Source organism: Phyllobates terribilis, unplaced genomic scaffold (assembly GCF_046119375.1).
Source record: "Phyllobates terribilis strain yellow unplaced genomic scaffold, ASM4611937v1 Scaffold_8__6_contigs__length_399053987, whole genome shotgun sequence".
In the NCBI taxonomy this organism is placed as follows: Eukaryota; Metazoa; Chordata; class Amphibia; order Anura; family Dendrobatidae; genus Phyllobates; species Phyllobates terribilis.
The window spans coordinates 107752911-107778058 of record NW_027362768.1 but is presented as its reverse complement, the minus strand read 5'-3'; the positions used below and the strand labels follow the sequence as shown (position 1 = coordinate 107778058).

The following is a 25148-nucleotide window of genomic DNA, read 5'->3' as shown; positions in this document are numbered from 1 at the left end:
ATAAGGTGGTGCAGAACTGTAGAGAGCTTTGTGGGTGAGAGCAAATATATCTCTCATAATAATATATATATATATATATATATATATATATATATATATATATATATATATATATCATAATAATATCTATATATATATATATATATCTCTCATAATAATATCTATATATATATATATATATCTATATATATATATATATATCTCATAATAATATCTATATATATCTATATATATTATATCTATCTATCTATCTATCTATCTATCTATCTATCTATCTATCTATCTATCTATCTATATATATATATATTTTATGTGCATGCACACACATACCTCCCCTTTTGAATTTGTATGCATCGAGTCATTAAAGAATAAAATAAAAAAACACACAACCGATTTTAGTCCTACCTGAGAACTGGTGAACGTGGGTTTCTTTGCAAGTCTTCTATCATCCCCCTTATCAAATGCAACTAGATTGAAAAAAATGCCAAAAAGACACCGTTAATAAATGTCAAATACCAGCATGAGCAGGCACCATAACATTGTCAGGCTTGGCTATGGAAATGTATTTACATGTCATCATTTTCCAGAAGGGATGCATTTAGACAAACGTCCAGTGAAAACATATTATTGGAGCAGAGCCAGGATCTTCTGGGAAATCATGCAGCATTTTTTTCTCTGATCCACAATGCCATGCTGCAAGCGATTCACCTCAGTGATGAAGGCGCCTGACAGCAGCAGTCTGTACCGCAGTAAAGGCACACGAGTGGCTGCTACTACTCTGGATTAGCTGCTAACATTTCTTCTGGGAAATCCATGCAGGAGAACGGAAGTGATAAGATGAGAGTGCTGATTGATGAAGCAATTATAAACCGATTCCATAAGCCATGCGTGCAGATAATATGTGCTGCCTGCATTATACATGACATTGACGTGCATATTTTAATTTTCTTCTGTGCAGGTAATATAAGCTACATGTTATCAGTTTGCTACAATATATCAATTTCTATATTATGTCATATTGCTAATTAATAAAAAAAAATAGCAACAATGCTATTAGGAGACAGCTCACCCTGTAGCCTGAGCATGGAGAGATTACATAATGCAGAATTTCACATTAATGTTTTCTGACACTTGACCAGTCCTAGTATACACAGGGTCACTCTGCTGACGCTTCATATTTAACCATTTTATTTATCCTGAGTGAGACTTTTCCTACACACCCATACATCTACCCGACAGAAATAATAAACATACACACACACGTACAAAGATGAGCAGATGCGATGCAGCTCAGACGGATCACTTTGATCGGGAGGTAGATAATTGCACAAGACATCTTTCTTTGTGCTGGTTAAAGCTAAGCAATATTTATGGAATTGGGTTCAGCAGCTCATTGACCGTAAGCTGGAAATTAAATTGCAGATGTAATTTGTGTAAATATCCAGATGTAAAAAGACATTATTTTTTACAAAGCATGTGATAGCTACTAGCACAAACACACAAGAATGCAAATCCACAAACCTGCTTGTATTTGCTCCTGATCGCTTGGCCGCATCAATTTCCAGCCTTCTGTGTGCCGTACAGCAAAAAAAGACTGGACCAGGAAGCTCCACAGCTTATCACGCAGAGCCTGGATCTTGCACGTAAAAACCTATGTTCAAGTAACAAATCAGCAGCTGTTCAGAAGCCCATTTCTATGGCAACCAGTCATTATATTCCTCACTCTCTCGCTGAATCTACTTACTCCCCAAGCAATGTCAGTGATGTCATCGCTCTGCCTGCACTGCCTACTGCTTTACCAATGGCTCTCCTTCCTGCAGCATTGTATCCTAAGCCAGTGTCAATGTGAAACTGCTGCTGACAGACGGGAGGAAACGCCATCTTAAACAAACACGCTGATTTTCTTCGTTGGCAGCTTTCTGCCAGCTGACTGCAAAGTCAAATCCTCCTGGGAGCAATAGTGAATGGGATTAAGTGTCCGACACTTCTGCTGCGGCACATTTACCTACGTCGCCTTTCTCCTTATACCTCTACTGTAATGTAACTTATTTAATTATTTTTTTTTTGTCTTGATATTTTAAATTTATTTTTTAAAACACAAAATATTCAACGTAAGGCTTTAATAAATGGCAGAACAGAGCACAATGCCGTCCGAATGTCTTGTTCTAATTGAATTTGATAAATCCCATAATCTATTTAGTACTCGAGCAATGGCTCCCAGCATGGAAGAGGTTAATTACCGAAGCTTTTACCCAGTCTCTGCAGAGCTGGGATCTCTCTATAGTACCGCATGCCATTTAAAGGGAAAGCTCTCAAATGATGTTTGTTTTTTGTTTTTTTTTTACACCAATACATTTAGACAGATATGGATTCTCTAAAAGCATAAAAATGATGGAAAGTAATTACTATTTGGACTAAAGGTCTTCATTGGAGTTCCAGGATTTTTTTTTAATATGTCTGTGATAATGTATATGTTAATGCAAAACTGTGCTAAAAATATAGGTAACCATTAGAAAGTAAATTATTATTTCATATCACTCTCACTGTTTTGGTAGTTTGAGATCAGAACGGTCACATAAATATTTATGGGTCAGGTCTATCACCCCTTTCTCCATGTTTGCAGCTAGTCATACAGCTCATTTTTTCTGCATTGCAGTCTATTTTGCACAATGGATGCGGTCACTCTTTATGAAAAAAAAAAAAAAAGAAAAGCAAGGGCCTGGGAGAAGTGCAATTAAAAAAAAAAAAATGAGAAGGGGGCAAAATAGGACAAGCTATTAATACCCGAGAGACATTGTATTGCAGAATAAAATGCAGATAGTGACTCCTCGCGTAGCAGTGCAGAGTCTCTACACAGCACACATATGGCTGTACCGTATGAAGGCGAGGAGAGGGTTTCCACCTCCCATGCTGTACATCCGTGACTGACTGTCAATGATCCATAAAAAAAAAAAAATCGCTGATTCCCTGCACATGAACCATTACTACACTACAGGTGGACACAGCCAGTGCAAAGTGTATACAATCTCATGGACTGCAGCTGTCATTTGATTGATTTTTAACTACCAACTACAAAAAAGTCTGTGGCCCTGGCCTTCTAAAAAGGCACCAACCTCACACTGTACACATTAACCATTTAAGATCAACGTCAACTAAAACCATGACTCAGAACATGAAGTTTAACTGCTAGTGCTATTTTGATGGTTAAAGCTCTGAAACAAACATAATAAATAAAAAAAAGTTGCTTTTTTTTTTCCTCACGGATTTGGTGTGGAAAACACGCCACATTTTACAGTACCAGCAAAGTGATTGAAATTTCTGATTTCTCGTGCACATGTTACTTAATTTTTCCAATGGAGATTCAAATGTTCAGCATGTTAATGCTTGCGTATTTCACTAGTGCTAATGAGTGGGGTAAAAGATGCTAGTCAAAAAGGCGCGTATTTTACACAGCATTGTCCCTGCAGTCCTATCAGGATTCCTGAACACACTGAACGTGTACACATAGCTGAACTAGTCTATTTTTCTGAGAACACAAACAATAGTTTATGTTTGGCTGCAAATGCAGCCAAATGTGGATACTGCAGACACTTTTGGGAACCGCATTTAGCGTGGTCATGGATACGATGGGAAAAACTACAGTAATAAACGCAATGCAAAACATGTGGCCTCTGTTTGTTTTCTTCTATGCATGTCATTTGGGAAACATTTTCCTAAACAAACAAAACTCTCCAAATGGTGGCATAAACTGTATGCATTTTTGGGTCTTTTTTGGAGTGGAGCAACTTTCTACCATATTATATAAGTTATAATATAGTGTTCCAAAAAGCAATGTATAGATGTGTGTACATGATGAGTATCAGGCAGAAACCACCTGAAAAACAGATCAGAAAACACTCAAAATATGAACACATGCACAGCAAGTAGTTTTTACATAGAAATGCATATGTTCAGGCTTTTGAACATCTTTAAAAACTCTTCAGGTTTGTAAAACCACCAAGCAGTGAAAAAAAAAAAAAAGTGACCTGACCATTCGTATAAGGTTTTGTGCTCAGAAGACACTTTGCACTTTACAAATCAAATGGCAAGTCTCAAAAAACGACCGGACGACTTTTAGAGCATTTTGCCATCGTTTTTGCAAAAAAAAAATAAATAAAAAACAAAACAAAACAAAACAATGGAGTAAAAAAACAACCAGAAAACAGTAAAAAAAAAAAAAAAGAAGTCACAAAAACCAAGGAAACAACCGAAACAAATGACAAAAAATGCTTCTGGAAAATAAATGCCGAAGATAACTGAAGCATCTTTTGCTTGAAACACTGTGGGTTCGCCTGAGTTTAAAACAAATTTTGTGCATATACTCCACCAGTGGTTAATACCACACAGGGTGATTTAAATGTGCCATTCATTTTTTTCCCCTTTAATTCAAACATTTTTTTTTACTTTTTTGTGCATGCTGGATCATTTTTTTGGTTCATGTGCCAGAGAAATAAAAGTTTTTCAAAGCTCCTCTTACTAACTGCTCAGTAAAAATAAAAAAGTCGGATTTTGGTAAGAACTTACCTGTAAAATCCTTTTCAGCGAAGGAAGGAAGGGAGACACAAATCCATTACTTAGTGGGTAGGCGGAGCCCCATAGGATAGTTCACCTCAGATCAGAAAAAGTGACGACCGGCCCCTCCAGTATAAAGGCTCCTCCTACTCCCATGTTCTCCAGTCCGTACACAAGCTAAGGAAGAGCAGACAACACCAGCAGAACACCACATCCCCTTCTGAAAGTTCAGAAATGAGAGAAAACAGGTTATGTAATAGAAACACACAGTCCTAGGCATACCTCACTGGACCTGACAACTGTGTAGAGCTGGCGATGCTGGAAAAAGCCGTAGAGCGCTAAACCCAGTCCAGATGATCGTCATCAGGAAGGAGACGCGCTGCATCAAGAAACACAAAAAAATCTAACTCTGCCATGGGAGGGTGCTGTGTCTCCCTTCCTTCCTTGAAAAGGATTTTACAGGTAAGTTCTTACCAAAATCCAACTTTCAGCAGCAGAAGGGAAGGAAGGGAGACAGAAATCCATTACTTAGTGGGACGTTCTAAAGCAGTACCACACTTAAGGGTGGGAAATAGTGGCAGAATCTCCAACACCCCAACAACTTAGGCAAGAGCGCAAATCGCGCTGAATAAAGAAAAAATAAACAATAAAGAGATAACAAACTACCGCCGCCTGTAGGACCCTGCGTCCCAAGGCCGCATCAGCGGAAGCACTCACGTCCACTTTATAAAACTTAGTAAAGGTGTGAACGGAGAACCAGGTGGCCGTCCGGCAGAGCTGCGCTGCCGAGGCCCCCTGATGAAAAGCCCACGATGAGCCAATGGCTCTCGTGGAATGAGCTTGAACTTTAACCAGACAAGGCTCGCCCTTGAGCCGGTACGCTTCCAGGATAGCCGAACGGATCCACCGAGCTATCGTGTCCTTGGAAGCACGTTGACCACGCCGACGACCAGCCGGAATCACAAAAAGAGAGTCCGACTTCCGAAAACCTTGTGTGATTGTAAGATAGAACTTCAATGCCCGCACTAAGTCCAACGAGTGCAAGGCCCGCTCCCTTGGATTCTTAGGTTTTGGACAAACAGAAGGCAAACAATGTCCAGATTAATGTGGAATTGTGACACTACCTTAGGTAAAAAATCTTCACGGGTACGAAGCACCACGTGATCCGGAAGGAATTCCAGAAAAGGAGGCAAGCAAGATAGTGCCGCCAACTCCAACACCCTTCTCAAAGAGGTGACTGCCACCAAGAAGGCCACCTTCCAAGAAAGGAACGAAAGTTTAGCAGAATCCATAGGCTCAAAAGGCCTATGCTGAAGGGCTTCCAGGACTAGATTAAGCCGCCACGGAGCCACAACTGCCCTCCGCGGCAGAAACTGACGTGCGACTCCGCGAAAAAAAGAACGCACATCCCTCCGTGAGGCAATAGCCCTTCTAAAAAGTGCGGAAAGTGCAGATACCTGACCCCGCACAGTACTAACCGCTAGACCCCTGGCCAAACTATATTGCAAAAAAGCCAAGAAGTTGGGGATGGAAAAAACCCTCGGGTTTCTTGAAGATCCAGAACACCATGAATAGAAAGATTCCCAAGTTCTGTGATAAATCCTAGACGTAGCTGGACCCCTGGCTGCCCGCAAGGTAGCAATGACCTCGGGCGAAAACCCGCGACGGGTCAGGATCTCGGTCTCAAGAGCCACGCCGTCAAAGTGACCTCAGGTCCGGATAACGAATGGGCCCCTGGCTTAACAAGTCCGAGCGAAGGGGTAGTGGAAACCGAAGCGCCGCTCGAAGAGATACCAGCGTCGAATACCACGCTCTTCGTGGCCAATCCGGTGCAACCAAGATTACTGATGCTCGTTCGAGTTTGATCCGTCGGATTACCAGAGGAAGTAAGGATATCGGCGGAAATACATAGACCAGCTCGAACTGGTCCCACGGGGCTACTAGAGCATCTACCACCACAGCCTCCGGATCCTTGTACCTGGACATGAACGTCGGAACCCTGGCATTCAGCCTGGACACCATCAAGTCCACCTGAGGAGTCCCCCAACGGGAACACAGCAGAGAAAAAACATCTGGATGGAGACTCAATTCCCCAGGATCCACCTGCTCGCGACTGAGGAAGTCCGCCGAGATATTCAGCACACCTGGGATGTGGATGGCAGAGATTGCTGGAATCCTGGACTCGGCCCAAACCAAGATCCGAGAGACCTCCATCATGAGTCTGGAACTTCTCGTCCCGCCCTGATGGTTGATATACGCGACCGCCGTCGCATTGTCCGACTGAATCCGGACCGGTAGACCGTTCAAAAAGGACCGTCCAATGTTGGAGGCAGAGAAATATCGCTCTCAACTCCAAAATGTTGATCGGGAGAGACGACTCCTCTGACGACCAGACCCCCTGAACCCAGAGGTAGTTCCAAACTCCCCCCCAACCCGTCAGGCTGGCGTCGGTGGTAATCACCGACCACCTCGGGAGAAGGAAGGATTTACCCAGGGATAGAGTCTCTGGACGTAACCACCATCCAAGAGACTCTCGCACCCTGCGGGAGATATCGACCGAGCGATCCAGAGAAGTAAGAGATCGATCCCAATGTGTCAGAATAAGATTTTGGAGATCCCGGGAATGAAATTGTGCAAACGGTACTGCTTCCATAGCTGCCACCATTTGACCCAGAAGGCGCATGCATTCCCGAAGGGACATTGACAACGCCGACCTCATAGCCTGGACCAGGTTCGCCTGTTTGACAGGAGGCAGAGACACAACTGCCCGAACTGTATCGAAATGCATCCCCAGGAACAGAATGGACTGCGCTGGTTCCAATGACGACTTCTTCCAATTGATCAGCCACCCGAAGTCCATCAGGTACTGAAGGGAGAGGTCGCGAGCTGTTATCGCCTCCTCCGCTGTGGGCAACACTATGAACAGGTCGTCCAGGTAGGGGAGGATCGTAACCCCTGGTCTTCGAAGAGAGGAGCCAGAACCTTTGTAAAAACCCTGGGTGCGAGGCCAACCCGAATGGTAGGGCCACAAACTGGTAAAGGGTTTGACCTATGGCGAAACGCAAAAAACGCTGGTGAGCCCTGCCGATAGGGATATGCAAATAGGCGTCGCGGATGTCGATAGACACCAAGAAATCGTACTGCGACAGGGTCGCTATCACCAAACGGAGAGACTCCATGCGGAACTTCCGTGTTCTGACGTAAATGTTCAAATCTCTGAGATCCAGTACCGGGCGAAACTTGTCCTCCTTTTTGGGGACCACAAAAAGGTTGGAGTAAAAACCCTTTCCCTGGTCTTCCGGAGGAACCTGAACCACCACACCCTGCTGCAGGAGAGAGTCGACCTCCTGTAACAGTGCAGCAGCCAGCCTTGGCACGGATGGAATGCATGTCTGACGAAACCTGTCTGGAGGTGGAGAATGAAACTCTATGAAATAGCCTGCCGACATAACCCGCGTCACCCAGGCGTCCGATATGTGGGATGCCCAAATTGACTCGAATTGTAGCAGACGACCTCCCACCCGAGAACCCTCGGGGGGATCCCTGGCGTCAATTAGCCTTAGCGGATCTTTTGTCAACCTCCCGTCTGTCCTGACGGGACTGTTGCTTCCAAGGAGTACGAGATTTCTGGGAGGATCTGCCGGAGGACGAAGGACGACCTGATCTCCAAGAAGGCTGACCGAATCGTCCCCTGGTCCGAAAGGACCAATGACCTCTACCGGGCCCTGACCTGCCAGATGCGGATGCCGCTGGCTTCTTTAGAGGTAGGGAAACATCCTTGCCCTTGGCAATCAGCTCCGAAAGGTCCGAACCAAAAAGCTGACCGCCCCTATATGCAAGACTAAGCAAACCTTGCTTGGATACTGTATCTCCGGTCCACTGCTTAAGCCACAGTGCTCTTCTAACTGACGGCCGAAGCTTGAGCCTTGGACAAAATTGAAGTAGTGTCCAGTACTGCATCCCTGCCATAACACATTGCTTCTTCCATTAACTGAAAAAGCCTTTCCACTTCTGAACGCGGAGTCCCATCTTGCCATGCCGTTCGCAGCTGATCCAACCACCGCAGGGAAGCCTCACCGGCCCACATGGCCCCTAAGGCCGCTCGGAAACCATGACCTGCGGCTTCATAGATGGATTTCGCCGCTGACTCCGATCTCCTGTCCAGAGGATCCTGAAGATTGGCTTTCCCTTTAACCGGAAGCAAGGAGGACTTGCTCAACTGAGACAGGGATATATCCACCTCGGGAGAAGGAACCCAATCAGTGACCATCTCCTTAGCGCAGGGATACAGAGCATCAAAAAACCGCCTCCCCTGGAAGCGTTTATCTGGACTCCGGAGCTCCTTCTCCACTGCCTCGTTAAGTTCCTCATGCGCAGGCAACGTTGGACGAGCACAGCGCGTTTCCTGATATAGCCGGGCAGACTTAGACGGTCTTGCCGGCTCTTCAGACAGCTGTAACACTTCCCGCATGTCCTTAATAAGCACATCTACGCGGCCTGAAAGTGAAATAGAGCGACCTCGTCGATCCTCTTCCTCGGAATCAAAGATTTCCTCAACCGAACTTGTTGGTGAAACCGAAACCTCTGATGCGCTGTGCGAGGGAGATAGTACCACAGTCCTGCGGCGCTTTTTTCCCCATGGCGACGGATGCGATCTGGCTGACACCCACTGACCCAGGAGGCTAGAAAGACTATCAATGGAGCGAGTGAGCGCTTCCACCTTAACATCACTAAGGGTCGAACTTGACATCGTGGAAGGCCTGGGTGTATCAGAAGCGTGCGACCGAACCTGGAACGGATCAGGAGAGCGGTCCGCACTCCCAGGCCCCTGCGACATGCCACCCACACCAGATGCCAGGATGTTACAATAAGGATGGCAAATAAAAGTGTGAAAGTTGCACAGCCTGTTTTCAAAACTTTTTTTTTTTTTTTGTATGCCTCAAGCTCTGAAGGGTTAAAGCTCACCCTTAGAGAGAGCTACCCCAGAGCTGCAGAGCAAATAATTTAACTTAATCAACTGGGAGAAGCACCCTCAAACACAAGGTGTTTCCCCAGGAAAAGAAAAAAGAACCCTAAAGAACCATCCTGTTCAGAAGGGGTTAATATCACGGCAACTAAAATACTACACTGCCTACTAAGGTCAGCGAAGTAAATAGTTTCAAAAGAGAAGCGGTAGCGCTCACTATGTCTCCCTAGCAGGTTAGCCAAAGTGAAAAACGCTGTCAGGGAACCTCTGCCAAAGGCAGAGGGAACTCACCGATACCGCGGCGACCGCTCCTCCTGAGTGTGTGGCGGTGGACGGGGAGCAGAGAGCAGGAGGTGCCCGATGGAACACGGAAGCCGGAGGAGAAGCAGGGACTGACCGCGCGCGCCCAACCAAGAGCTTCCTGCCTGAGATATGACGGCAGGAAGCCAGGAGACGCTAAGCCACGCCCGCTAAGCCACGCCCCCGACAGAGCCCGCGCTATTCAAGCAAAAGCGCGCTAGACAGAGAGCTTCCTGCCTCTATGAAGGCAGGAAGCAAGAAAAGAAAGAGCGTGCGCTAATAAAGAGAGCTTCCTGCCCCAATGATGGCAGGAAGCCAAACACTTAAAGAAAAAATGTGCGCTTATACAAAAAGCAATGTGGGGCCACATATAAACATTACTGGCCTCCGTCTCTGCTCCCCCCAGTAAAGGCAGCGTCTGCAATAGACAAAAACACACAGGCAGTCACACTTCTAGAAACAGCGGCTGCTGCCACAGCCGTTAAGGCACTCTTATACACAAGAGCACTTACCCGGCTGAACGCCACAGAGATCCTCAGGGATGTGTGGCGCCGTGGCCCTTTGCTAGCCCCTACGGCGGAACACGCAGGGACCCCCAGATGTGGTGTGCGCCTCCGCCAGGGAGCGCCCTGTATCCCCCGGGGCCGGCAGGCTTCTGTGGGGACCTCCTCAAGGGGTACACAGAGCCGCCAGGGGAGGGTCAGGGGTCTCAGTAGTGCAGAGACCCCATGAGACCTCTAGACCACGGGGGGTCCAGGTCTCGCTGGATATAAAACAAAAAAACAAACTCTTCTGAGGAGCTGCCGAGGCAGCGACTATCCTCTGAGACCTCAGATAAAAGACTGGAGAACATGGGAGTAGGAGGAGCCTTTATACTGGAGGGGCCGGTCGTCACTTTTTCTAATCTGAGGTGAACTATCCTCTGGGGCTCCGCCTACCCACTAAGTAATGGATCTGTGTCTCCCTTCCTTCCCTTCTGCTGCTGAAAATGCAAGGCAAATCACAACAAGAGGGGGGGTACACGTGTAACACCTGTGCCGACGACGTACATATTTGACACGTTGAAGCGCTCATAGACACGAAACGTCCGTCGTCGCACAGGTGTTACACGTGTACCCCCCAGCTTGTTGTGATTTTAATGCAACAATAAAGAAGTACGTTTTTACATGAACCGGTGAGTGCCTTCTATCTTTTTTTGATAGCTTTTCAGATTAGACTCACATTAAATAAGTGTGTAAAAAATAAAAAAAACACAGACAAAAAGCGGAAATTTGTATTAAAAAGAAAAATCTTTTGCTTTTCCATAGAGAGACCTTCATGGCTTATTTTTTGATTGGCAAGCGGATTTTTTTTTATTTATTTATTTTTTATTGATTCCACTTTAGGGTACATACATTTGTTTGCTTTCTTCTGCATTTATTTAGGCCAATCGGTGCAAAATATTTAATGAAATTGCCAAAAATTATTTTAGCTTCAAACCCATGTATTTAAGCATTAAAAAGGATTTTAAAAAAAATTGTCCCCAAAAAGTGGACAGCCCCTTAAAAAGGAAAAAAGGGAGAGAATTTAATTTGAATTTAGAATATTAAAAAAGTTACAGTTACATACACCACTCACAAAAAAATAGGGATATTTGGCTTTCGGGTGAAATTTCAGGTTGATCCTAAAATGCACTCTAACCTTTTCAGGTGAACTTAATATGACCTTCTGTAAACTTTGCAATGCACATGTCCAACTGTTCATTGTTTCAGCACTTTCTGCACGACTTGCTGTTCTCCAACAAGGAGCTTAATGGCAAAATTTTCAACAGGTGTTTGATCCATGAATTGGCCAATAAATTTCAGGGGGTTCAATTAGAATTGGTAAACAGTCCTCCACATCATACTGTTCAAATTTTGACTTCATAAGGCCAAGACGAAACCTAACAATTGATGAACAGTACCTCGCCATTGCGAGGCTTCAAGCAGTAAGTGCTCATATGGAAGTGGCCAATGAGCTTAGTGTCATCAGCAAGTTGCAACAGAGATACAGAGAGACTGGAAGAGTCACAGAAAGGCAGAGAAGTGGACGCGCTTTGGATACATCCCACACTGATGACGGCTTCATTATGAACAATGCCCTTCAGAACCAAATGATGAATGTCACAACTCCAGGCACATTTAAGGGAGGCGAGAGGCACCCAAGTGCCTCATCAGACAACTCAAAACTGTTTACATCAATGTGGCCTGTGTGCTAGACTACCTGCAAGGGTACCTGACCACACCACCAGGCACAGGCGTCATAGTCTTGCATGGGCCAGGGAGCATCTACGTTGGACGAGGGCCTCAGTGCTGTTCACTGATTAAAGTCTATTCACGCTGAGCAGAAATTATGGCCACCAACGATGTTGGAGACATCAAGGGGAGCGCTATTCATTGGTTATGGTTGTCACCAGACGAGCCTTTGATGGTGGTGTTACAGCGTGGACAGGCATGTCTAGTCAATACAGCTCAGCCCTACACTTTGTGAATGGTACAATGACATACAGTAGGGGAAATAAGTATTTGATCCCTTGCTGTTTTTGTAAGTTTGCCCACTGACAAAGACATGAACAGTCTATAATTTTAAGGGTAGGTTAGTTTTAAATATTGAGAGATAGAATATCCCCCCCCCCAAAAAAAAAAATATCAAGAAAATCACATTGGATAAATTAGATAATTTTTTTTGCATTTTGCAATGAGAAAAGTATTTGATTCCTCTGGCAAGCAACACTTAATACTTGGTGACAAACCCTTGTTGACCAGCACAGCAGTCAGACGTTTTTTTGTAGTTGATGATGAGGGTTGCGCACATGTCAGGAGGAATTTTGGTCCACTCCTCTTTGAAGATCATCTCTAAATCATTCAGATTTTGAGGCTGTCGCTTGGCAACTTAGAGCTTCAACTCCCTCCATAAGTTTTCTATGGGATTAAGGTCTGGAGACTGGCTAGGCCACTCCATGACCTTACTGTGCTTCTTTTTGAGCCACTCCTTTGTTGCCTTGGCTGTATGTTTTGGGTCATTGTCTTGCTGGAAGACCCAGCCACGACCCATCTTCAATGCTCTTACTGAGGGAAGGAGGTTGTTGCCCAAAATCTTGCGATACATGACCTAATCCATCTTCCTTTCAGTACGGTGCAGGTGTCACGTTCCCTTTACAGAAAAGCACCCCCAAAGTATAATGTTTCCCCCATCATGCTTCACGATTGGGACGATGTTCTTAGGGTTGTACTCATCCTTCTTCCTGCAAACACAGAGTTGAGTTAATGCCAAAGAGCTCAATTTTTGTCTCATCTGACCACAGCACCTTCTCCCAATAACTCACAGAATCATCCAGGTGTTCATTGGCAAACTTCAGACGGGCCTGCACATGTGCCTTCTTGAGCAGGGGGCCTTGCGGGCACTGCAGGAATTTAAACCTTTAAGCCGTAATGTGTTACCAATGGTTTTCTTGGTGACTGTGGTCCCAGCTGCCATGAGATCATTAACAAGTCCCCCCCCACCCGTGTAGTTTTAGGCTGATCTCTCACCTTCCTCATGATCAAGGATACCCCACGAGGTGAGATTTTGCATGGTGCCCCAGATCGATAGTCGATTGACAGTCATTTTGTATTTCTTCCATTTTCTTACTATTGCACCAACAGTTGTCTCCTTCTCACCCAGGGTCTTACTTATGGTTTTGTAGCCCATTCCAGCTTTGTGCAGGTCTATGATCTTGTCCCTGACATCTTTAGAAAGCTCTTTGGTCTTGCCCATGTTGTAGAGGTTAGAGTCTGACTTATTGAGTCTCTGGACAGGAGTCTTTTATACTGGTGACTATGTAAGACAGCTGTCTTTAATGCAGGTAACGAGTTGATTTAAGAGCGTCTAACTGGTCTGTAGGAGCCAGAACTCAATAGTTTGTAGGGAATCAAATACTTATTTCTCACTGCAAAATGCAAAAAAAATATCCAATTTACACAATGTGATTTTCTTGATTTTTTGGGGGGGATATTCTATCTCTCAATGTTAAAATTAACCTACCCTTAAAGTGTAGACTGCTCATGTCTTTGGGCAAACTTACAAAAACAGCAAGGGATCAAATACGTATTTCCCCCACTGTATATAGAAAAAAAATTGTACATGTGAAATATGTTCATGTATAAAGATGTAAGCCCTGCACGTGTCCCCTATGATTGTAGGTAATCCTTTACAGCCTTAGCAATGCATGAGCAGCTTTGGTCTTTTCTTTTCTACAGATTCATCTTGTGAAACTAGTGTGACTGATCATTGAGAGCCATGAAAGAATCCCGATCACAGCAACCAACCTAATAACGCACCCAGTTTTATATAGTGTAAATGACAATCTCCTATGAAAATCCATATAGCTCACGTTTTAAATAAAGCTGCTTTGTTTTTGATATTTCCTCATTATCTGTGTTTTTAGTGCATTTCCGTAGAAGAACCACATATGCGTTTTTTTTTTGTTTGTTTTTTTGCCTACGGATATTCTGCATCTAATGCAATTTTATGGAGAAAGTTAGCATATAAAGCTCAGCTTACCCATACGAGAAATAGACATGTTGAAGATTTCAAAAACACACCGCAGATCAGTTTCTGCAACATTTATATAAACACCACTTTCTATAAATCCCAACCACCCTGCTGGAATTATAAGAAGCTGCATTTATTTTTTGAGCATTTAAAATTCGAAGCATCAAAAACTCTTAACCCTAAAGATTGCAAACCTCTGAGATGGACAGTATCTTTGACAAAAGATGCCTTTATTTTTTTATAATTTAACACTTGAAAAGGCATGACATGCATCATGAACCATAAGCTGGGGGGGTAGGATTCTTGGTGAATGCACACTGGGAGAGTCAAATTGAAGGATTCCATTTGTTCTGTAATTGCTGAATAAATTGTTCACATAGAAAAGTTATAATGGTATCATGTAGTTCTTGAAAGACATTACGCAGAGGAGGAACTTTGGGCAGCTGTGCCTTAAAATACAGCAAAATTAAAGCACTGACACTTACCATCTCATTTTCTGTTGCCAAATGCAATAAGTCATCCAAAGCCATATACAGAGAGGAACTGTTTTGAAACGAAATATTTTTCTCAATTTCATTAAAAACATATTCTAAAAGATATGGTCGGCTGCTCATCCCTTGGGCCTAAATCAGGAGAAAAAAAAATGCAATGCTGTTATTTTTTTCTGATAAAAGAAATGCAACATACAGGAGAAAAAAAATAATTGAATCTTGGAAACTGTACAGACCAGAATACAGTTCAACCCAAAAGCAATGTTGAATGCACGACAGGGCTTCCTGGGAGCATGTGAAAAAAAATAGAATACAAAGTCACAATTGGGAAAGAGGACATGGAGACAAATAACTTCGGCCACACTGGTTGTTAAGGGTTTCATTTACACCACTTTTATAGTGGTGTGGGTGGGGTATACAGAGCTCAGCATGGAGATCACCAAGATCCACCCACTAGAGCAGTGGTCCCCAACCTTTTTTGCACCAGGGACCGGCTTGAAGCAAGATCATTTTTCCATGGCCCAGCAAGGAGGGGGTGGGGTGGGCGGGGCTTTGGTCATATGGGGGCGGGGTAATGGAGGGATTTGGAGTTTAGTGCATACTTATCATATAGTGTAGACCAGGTCCCCGCCAGGAGCCCCACATAATGTGCTGTGCCAGGAGCCGCATCACTGAGGCCCCATCACGCCCTGCAGCAGGACAGGGCAGCTGTCCTGACAGCTGCTGTTCAGCTGCATTTACTTCATCCCAGGGGCGGACACAGACTGTAGTGGGCCCCTGTGCAAGAAATTTTTGGGGGCCCCCCCCGCCCTTCATAAGGCAACAAAGTTATGTAAACATAACCCCCCCATGTGCATCTCTCACCCCCCCATGTGCAGCTCACCCCCCGTGCATCTCTCACCCCCCTCCGTGCATCTCTCATCCCCCTCCGTGCATCTCTCATCCACCCCCCGTGCATCTCTCATCCACCCCCCGTGCATCTCTCATCCACCCCCCGTGCATCTCTCATCCACCCCCCGTGCATCTCTCATCCACCCCCCGTGCATCTCTCATCCACCCCCCGTGCATCTCTCATCCACCCCCCATGCATCTCTCATCTCTCCCCTCCCTCCCATGTGCATCTCTCATCTCTCCCCTCCCCCATGTGCATCTCTCATCTCTCCCCTCCCCCCCATGTGGATCTCTCATCTCTCCCCTCCCCCATGTGCATCTCTCATCTCTCCCCTCCCCCCCATGTGGATCTCTCATCTCTCCCCTCCCCCATGTGCATCTCTCATCTCTCCCCTCCCCCCCATGTGGATCTCTCATCTCTCCCCTCCCCCATGTGCATCTCTCCCCTCCCCCCCATGTGGATCTCTCATCTCTCCCCTCCCCCATGTGCATCTCTCCCCTCCCCCCCATGTGGATCTCTCATCTCTCCCCTCCCCCCCATGTGCATCTCTCATCTCTCCCCTCCCCCATGTGCATCTCTCATCTCTCCCCTCCCCCCCATGTGGATCTCTCATCTCTCCCCTCCCCCATGTGCATCTCTCATCTCTCCCCTCCCCCATGTGCATCTCTCATCTCTCCCCTCCCCCCCATGTGGATCTCTCATCTCTCCCCTCCCCCATGTGCATCTCTCATCTCTCCCCTCCCCCATGTGCATCTCTCATCTCTCCCCTCCCCCCCATGTGGATCTCTCATCTCTCCCCTCCCCCATGTGCATCTCCCATTCCCCCCACTCCTAGTTAATTGTATTTAAAAAAAATAAAACTTGTTATACTTACCCCCATGCGATCCCCGCAGAATCCTGGCGCTCGTCCAAATCGCTGACACCAGGTTCTCCTGACTTCCGGCCATGTGACGGCGCCGTCACATGACCGGAAGTCAGGGGAATCATGAAGGTGCTGCCGCAGCAGCGCAGCGCTAAGATGTCCCGGACCCGGCGCTTAGCATGCGGCCGGGGGCCCCATGAGGAGAGAGACGCACAAGAGGGGGGCTCCGAGGGGGCTCCTACCGGCCGGGCCCCATACTGGAGTCAGGGCAGTCATGCCCTGATGGCGGCCCTGCTGGAGGCTGGAGGGGCCCCCTCTCCCCGCGGACCGGCTGAAAAACCCCAACGGCCCGGTCCTGGTCCGCGGACCGGCGGTTGGGGACCTCTGCACTAGAGGGATGAAATAAAATTAAAAAAAAAAAAAAAAAAAAAAGCACGGAAGGGGAGGGATTGAATCGGTGGAGAAAAAAAGAAGTTTTGCAGATTCAATCCTGCCTCTTTTTTTAATTTTATTTCAACCCTCTAGTTGTCGGATCTTTGTGATTTTAGACTTTAAATCTCTCAGTGTTCCCCTTCGTCCAGCATGTTTTTTTTGTGCACCTTGGTGAAATTCCTAGATTGTAGGCAGAATGTAGAGAACCCATGAGGCAAGAATGAGGGAGGGGATATGGAGAAGTGCAGTACTGTAAAGAGCTTTCCAAGTTTCAATTGTATCCAAAATTAAATAGGAAACCAGTAGAGTTGAGCAAAGAGATTTGCAGGACCGTGATCCAGTGACCACAAAAGGTAGTCCATCACCACCATACTAGAGCCCTCCGGACCTCCTCCTAATGGCAGGCATCCCCAGCTAGCTTCTCTCATTAGTTAGCTTGACGTGACATCATCATTGCAGTGCGACGCATGGATATAGTCAGGTCTAGTAATGAAAAGAGGCACTGGGGATGCTAGCCGATATGAGTAGGTTCTGGTCCATGGGCCACAGACTAATGATGTGGCTGCTGGACCAGGATGGTCCTGTAAATATTTTTGCTTCACTCTAGAAAACAGAGTGACTGGCACTGGGAAGAGATATTGAAATTGGTGTGGCGGGGGCCAAAAATAACAGCCTGGTTATGGAATAGTTAGGAGGTAGAATTTGGTGAGGAAAAGACAGATTAGTATTTAGTTATGAGTCATTAGACCAGAAGAAGTCAGAGAAACAATACGTTTTTTGTCCCCACAGCGGGGGAAAGAAAAAATGCAAAGCAGACATGAGATACAGGTGACATGAGCATGGAAGTGATTTAAGAGGCTGTCTACTACTTTAATATTGATGACCTATCCTTAGAAAAGGTCATCAATGTCTGATCGGTGGGAGTGCCGGGTGTCGTACCCACACCCATCGGCTTTTCTTAGTGTAGGCAGCTGCCTGAAGTGATGTTACGGAGTTGCTCCGTCTGATAGTAGCTGCGGCCGGGTACTGCACTTCCTAACCATATTCAAATCCATAGGGGCAGGATGAGTAGTAGCCGGCCACAGCTACTATCAGTAGAAGTGCTCCATAACTGAGCACTTCCGGCCAGCGCTGGTGCCAAGAACAGCTGATCAACAGGAGTGCCAGATGTTGGACCCACACCAATCAGACATTGATGACCAATCCTTAGGTCATGAATATCAAAGTAGTGGACCACCTCTCTACTATACTTTGGCTCAGAAGTCTCAGCCACGGCCCCTCCGCTGCCTCTGTTGTATTCATCATCTTGGTCATTTAAATTTGGGCTGGTGCAGTCTTATCTGTGGGCGGTGTTTTCGCAGATTTAGCTTGTGGCGGTCTTCATGAAAATGGTGCCGGTGCACGTGCAGATTGACCTCCGGCGTTGTTTAGGAAAATGGAGCCGGGAGGCGGCACATGCGTAGAATAAGATCTCGGCTCAATAACAAGCCAAAATATCATTCTGCACATGTGCCACGTCTGGCGACAAATTTAAATGACCAAGATGATGAATGCAACAGAGGCAGCGGAGGGGCCGTGGCTGAGCCCTTTGAGCCGAAGACCCTAACCACAGTCCTGCCCCGAATCACAGAGGAATCCGAAATTTATTATGATGATTTAACGAAAACCAGGCTGCAGAGTTTTACACTAAAGGTATGTATTAAAATCAGTATGACAACGCCATACTGCCCATATCTTTAGTTAAACATATATATTCCTGCTGACAGGTTCCCTTTAAAGATATGATCATCACTGTCCCCATAGGGGCTTACATTCTAAATCTGTATCAACTATGAAGTGTGGGAGGGAACAGGATCATCTGGAGGAAAACCGCACAAACGCGGGGAGAACAAACTCCTCTCAGATGTTTTTCTTAGTGGGATTTGTACCCTGAATCCCAGAGCTGAAAGGCTACAAGCCACTGTGCTGCCTTGGAGTTATGATAGTACCATACACTTAACCGGAATCATTGGGCGCAAGTAGATTACTAGATGAAGGAAACACAAGAAGTTCAGATTTGGAATTATTCAGTTTAAGATACAGAGGATAGATAATTGCGTTTTTTCTTTGGTGCAGGGCCAATGTCAAGGAAGGATAGTCAACTCATGCCACCCTAACAGATGACAGCAAATTATCAATATTTATGTCTGGCTATCTGTAAAAATTGGTATTCAAGAAAAAAAAAATTGTGATTCCAATGAAAACCATTAGATAGACTGACTATCTGTGTAAGTCTGCAGCCCCTTCATGTAGGGGTTTTAAACACTATTGTATTAGATGGAGTTCATTGTGGGGGTTATTCTGTATTTTACACTTTATACTAATGACCATTTCCAAAATGTTGCAACGAAGAAAAAAAATATAGTTTAGAAAAAGTTACGGTAACTCTCAATGCTGAACAAAACGTCTATTCGAGTTCTGATCACGTTTTTTGCCCCATATGATGCTCTTCTATGTCCTACTAGAAATTGTTCACCTGTTATACATAAGTGTGCATAGGGACCTACAGTAATAAATGTTCCAAGGATATATAGTTTAAAAATGTTCATTTTACTTTAAAAAACAATAAATAAATTAGTACTAAAAAAAATATAATAATAATATCCAACAGTATGTCACGAGGAATAGCCAAATATAAATACAGAATTTACTTAGGTTTTACCTGTAACAAGTGAGTAAAACTTTCACTTTTTATTATTTGGGAGAAGTTTGCCACCATAAATTTCACACATTCCTCCTGTAATTCTGATGCCAAATGGCTTGCCCTTTCTGCCCACTTCACTCCAGGAAGACTGCTGATCAGCCTGTCACTTTCCATCAACAGAAAAGCTGCATTCCTGTAAGACTGAATAACAAAAGATTTTGTGAAGAAACTCTGCAAGTAATATACAAAGAAATCACCCGACACCATCTGCTCTGTTAACTGTGCTTGCACTAACACTTGCGGTAAAAGCAGCAAACAATATGGCATGTCAGACTTCACAGACTTTACTACGAAGTGTGGCATTATATTAAAAAAAGTGGTAACAGAAAAACAGTCAAACTATCAGACAATAGAAAAGAAGCAGAACACTCCACCTGACTGGCAGCACATTTTATATTCTTACCCATGTTTATTGTAAATGAATATATTGCTGATTAATTAACAATGTACAGTTTAGAGATGAGTAAGGGGGTTTTATGGAACGACATATGAATAATCTGTTCTTAAAAGGGGTATTTCCATCTCCAAGATCCTATCCTAATATGTAGTAGGAATAATAATAAATATTATCAGCAAATACCTATTAAAAATCTAGTATGGTCCTTCTGATTAGCTATGTCGCTTACACCATGTGTAATAATAATAATATTGCAAATTCCTCCAATTAGAAATGTAGAATAGTTCTTCTGATTAGCTATGTTGCTTACCCCATGTTAAGGGCATTGCAGTAGCTTAGGTAATTATGGTTATGGCCACTCACATAATGAAAGTTACACTAGTTAGTTGTTAGTGGCTATAACCATGGATATCTAAGCTACTGCAATGCCCTTAACATGGGGTAAGCAACATAGCTAATCTGAATAACTATTCTACATTTCTAATTGGAGGAATTTGCTAATATTAATATTACTCCTACTACATATTGGCAAAGGATCTTGGAGATGGGAATACCCCTTTACGGCCTCATTCAGACGTCAGTGTTGCTCGTACTTCTTTTATCCGTTATTTTTTCAAAGATACAACACGTACCCATTATAATATATGGTGCTATTCACATGTCAGTAATTTATCACGGACCATGTGTTCGTGCAAAACTCCGACACGTTCGTTTTTCTCCAGAATCACAGATGACAAGGGCCAATACAAGTCTATGGGTCCGTGAAAAACGTGTGCAGCACACAGATGGCGTCAGTGTACAATCTGTGTGCTGTCCGTATTTAAACACTGCAAAGTATAGGAGAAGCTTTGTAATTTATTCAGCCACCTGTGAAAAACACTGATGGGGGAAAAACAGACACATGGACCATACACCGATCCAAAACTCTGACGACAACTGTAACATTTTTCAGGTATGTGTTTAAACATAGACATAAATGAAGCCCAAGGGAGGGTCTTACTCTTGGCACTCCCACCAAAGAGCTGACTGAAGGCTCTGCAATGCCGCGTGTCATTCTACACATAGAAAAATGATCGTACCTTTTAAAACTAGATTAAACCTTCTGTTATTAGTATCTAATTAAAAGTCCCAAACAAAGAGTGGAGAAATTACAAAAACAACCAAATAGAAACAAATTGAATTTATCAGTTATGCCATATCCCCTACATACGCTGCGGAATAGGATAGCGCTATATAAGCAAAGCATAATAAATAAATACATACACCCAAACAGGTGTTTTACATCACAAATCAAATATAAATATTGGATGGGGAAATAAGAACATATTATTAGCTCTCAATAGCTGTGAAGAAAAAAAGAATCGAAATCGCTAACAGTTTACAAGCAAGCTGCCGTCAAATGTGGCTTAGGGCTCATGCGCACCTCAGTTTTTCGGGCACAAGTGTTATTCTTGTCTTTTACAGATAGCACACGTACCTACGATTGGCTATGGGGCTGCGCTCACATTTGTGACTTTTGGGTGACTGAGTAGTCTGTACAAAACGGTGATGACATATCTAATGTTGGTCTGAGTGTAGGATCAAACTCGCCAATAAAAGTCTATGCGTCTGTGAAAAAAAAAAAATGGAATAATCAGACCAAAAACACTGATGAATCTTGGACTGATTTTCTCACACGAGAAATCAGAAAAATGTGTGGATGAGCCCTTACACTGAAGTCTATGGAGGAAGAGATGCCTGCAACCAAAATTGGTTAGATTTTTTTGCAACCCTACTGACAATCATTAGATGCGATGTCGCAATGAGACACTACCATCTTCATGTTATACAACACAGTTTAGAGGGATTCTGGTGAACTTTTCTCCTTCACTGATGAACAGTTATTGGCCACAATAGACACTAATGTAACAAACCTGTATACTATTCGTGAGGAATTATTAGGGTGTGCATAAGGGTTGTTAAACTTCAATGTTGTTCCGTTACTACATATGTAATCACCATATGATCATCGTCCTGTATCACAACCCTTGTTTGGAAACCGCACCCAAGTGAATGAAAGCAGACACGCAGGCTGTGTTACATGTCATCTCTGCTATTTCTACCATCTTGACGTCTGCAGAAAGCACATAATACACTATTCTTGTATTTAGAATAGCTCCAAGACCTGAGCGATCACATTAACACCAGGGTGACAGTGTCATTGCAGCACATTTTAAAACATGTCAGTCATTTGCAGACACTGGTCTCCACACTACTGGTACGGAGAATTAATTTTGATCCTGGAGGCAGTGACCTATATAAAAACCCTTGTTAACAAAAGACAGGAACAGAATCACTGAGCTAGCAGCTAATTTTAACTTTGGTCTAAATAAATAGATTATAGATAATTCAGTTTATCCAGTGAGCGCCACATCTGCTAGGTAAGCATAATTAACTCTGTCTATGATGTTGCACAATTTTATTAGGTCCCCCCCCCCCCCCCAGCTCCTGTTGAGACACTACCTTATGGTTGCAAAATTTACTATAAAAATACAGACACAACTAAAGGATTTGGCAGCATTTACAGGATACGAGGCAAATCTCGTTAGGTTCAGGATCTACATGCATCACTGACTGCGTCCAATTTAATATATTAGAAAAACTCTGAGGTAACCAAAAGCGACTGAGCATGGAAACAAGCATTACCGCCCGCAACTACCAGTTTAACAATACTGCTGGATATCCTGCCATATAATAGGGATAAAGACAATTATCTTATTTATACTCACAAGTGACTGAACCAAAACATTAAGGCAGCTTGTCTGCAAGTCGGCTGGCAAATTGGCAAAGCTTCTCTCACACCAACATTTCACAAAATACTTCTCGATCCATCTAATTTACGAGAGTGATGAAGCAAAAAGAAACACATTATAAAACTGGTATGTTCTGCAATATTATCAGCAAATATAAATATCCTTTCACCCAACCTAAATGCAGCACAATATGGCTACAAAATAAGAGAATTTGTAATTTCCCCCTGTACTTACCGCATACATGAAGTATACAAAGGTTCCTCGCCCACCGAATGAGCGATATATAGACACTCCAACACAGACTGCTGCATCCCGACTACAGGCTAAAACACAGGGAATAAAAATAAATAGAACTCAAAGGAAAATAGAATAAGACATTTCACGTATTTTGGAAGAACAATAACGAATGTGATAGAAATAAATCATGTAAGCATTATCACCAACAAACAGTTCCCATGATCTGTTGGTTAAAAAAAAAAAAAAAGTGTTTCTGAGATGGTTTACTTCCTACTGGTCCGGCTCAAGAAACAAGTTTATTGTTACAAGAAAACAAAAGACTTTCTATAATCCTCAAAGACGGACACTCCTACAATATGTTTACCAGCTGTAAAGAAGGACGCAAACACTGGGAAGATGAGGTTACAATGTTTGTGCCTCAAGACAGGTTTTATAGGACTTCTATAGATTTTCACATACTGGACTCCAATAACTGAATGATGAAAGCTTTGTAAAAATAGATTATGTGACCAGTACATTGCTATGTGCAATATAATAATAATGTACTCTATGTGGCTAGAGGTCACAAGTCCACAACTGGAAAATGTCAATATTAAAGAACCTTGAGAGTATAGCTCTGTTGGACACACTTATGAGCTATTTAGAACTCTATTTAGAACTTTTTCACATAAAAAAATAACAGTAAAAACAAAAATTCAATGGAGGAAAACCCTATTTTTTCATTTGTGTCACTGGAGTACACAGGGCCACTACTTCCCCATCAGCTATGCCCCTCTTTCAGGCACAGACATAGTGGATCGGCAGGTACATTTTTTTTTCTTTATTTTTCTTGCCTTCTGTTAGGTTGGGAACACAGATCAAGGATCATGCTCATACCCCTCTAGAGGGTAAGTAACCGCACTGTTGCCTATGCTGCCTCTAGAACAAAAACGTGGCACAGCTTAGATTTAATTTTCTTGTACCCACCAGCAATAGGCTCACCCATTAGACATCTCTTCTGCTGCTGTCTCCTTCAATTCGCCCCCACCCACGGGAAAAATTGTCCCTGCTGGACAATGGGGAGCCACAGCAGAGATCCCTTTGTACGTTAATATAATTTTTATTTGTTGTTGACAAGCAGCTGCCTTCTCTATGGTTATACTATACGTACATAATATCCCATGGTCCTGTAAATGGGCTTATGGATATTAACAGGTGCTTCTCACAAAATTAGAATATCAAAGTTAATTTATTTCAGTTCTTCAATACAAAAAGTGAAACTCATATTATAGAGTCATTACAAACAGAGTGATCTATTTCAAGTGCTTATTTCTGTTAATGTTGATGATTATGGCTTACAGCCAATGAAAACACGAAAGTCATTATCTCAGTAAATTAGAATACTTTATAACAGCTTGAAAAAGGTTTTTAAAATCTGAAATGTTGGCCTACTGAAATTTATGTTCAGTAAATGCCCTCAATACTTGGTCGGGCTCCTTTTGCATCAATGCGGCGTGGCATGGAGGCGATCAGCCTGTGGCACTGCTGAGGTGTTATGGAAGCCCAGGTTGCTTTGATATCAGCCTTCAGCTCGTCTGCATTGTTGGGTCTGGTGTCGCTCATCTTCCTCTTGACAATATCCCATAGATTCTCTATGGGGTTAAGGTCAGGCGAGTTTGCTGGCCAATCAAGCACAGTGATACTGTTCTTTTTAAACCAGGTATTGGTACTCTTGGCAGTGTGGACAGGGGCCAAGTCCTGCTGGAGCATTACATTTCCATCTCCAAAAAGCTTGTCGGGAGGGAAGCATGAAGTGCTCCAAAATTTCCTGGTAGACGGCTGCACTGATTTTGGTCTTGATAAAACACAGTGGACCTACACCAGCAGATGACATGGCTCCCCAAACAGTCACTGATTGTGGAAACTTCACACTAGACCTCAAGCAGCTTGGATTG

The 25148-nt window shown here is 43.8% G+C and overlaps 1 protein-coding gene across 1 annotated transcript in view; it reads right to left on the bottom strand.

The window, feature by feature from the left end:
* The window catches only part of BTBD8 (BTB domain containing 8), a 101337-nt gene that overhangs the window by 22291 nt on the left and 53898 nt on the right, over nt 1–25148 (bottom strand). The window contains exons 8-13 of the mRNA XM_073643188.1: nt 23212–23300; nt 22954–23056; nt 19747–19929; nt 14854–14991; nt 1522–1651; nt 406–467 (exon numbers count right to left, since the gene is read on the bottom strand). Of these exons, the coding sequence (XP_073499289.1) occupies nt 406–467; nt 1522–1651; nt 14854–14991; nt 19747–19929; nt 22954–23056; nt 23212–23300 (705 nt within the window). The remainder of the gene's footprint in view (nt 1–405; nt 468–1521; nt 1652–14853; nt 14992–19746; nt 19930–22953; nt 23057–23211; nt 23301–25148) is intronic.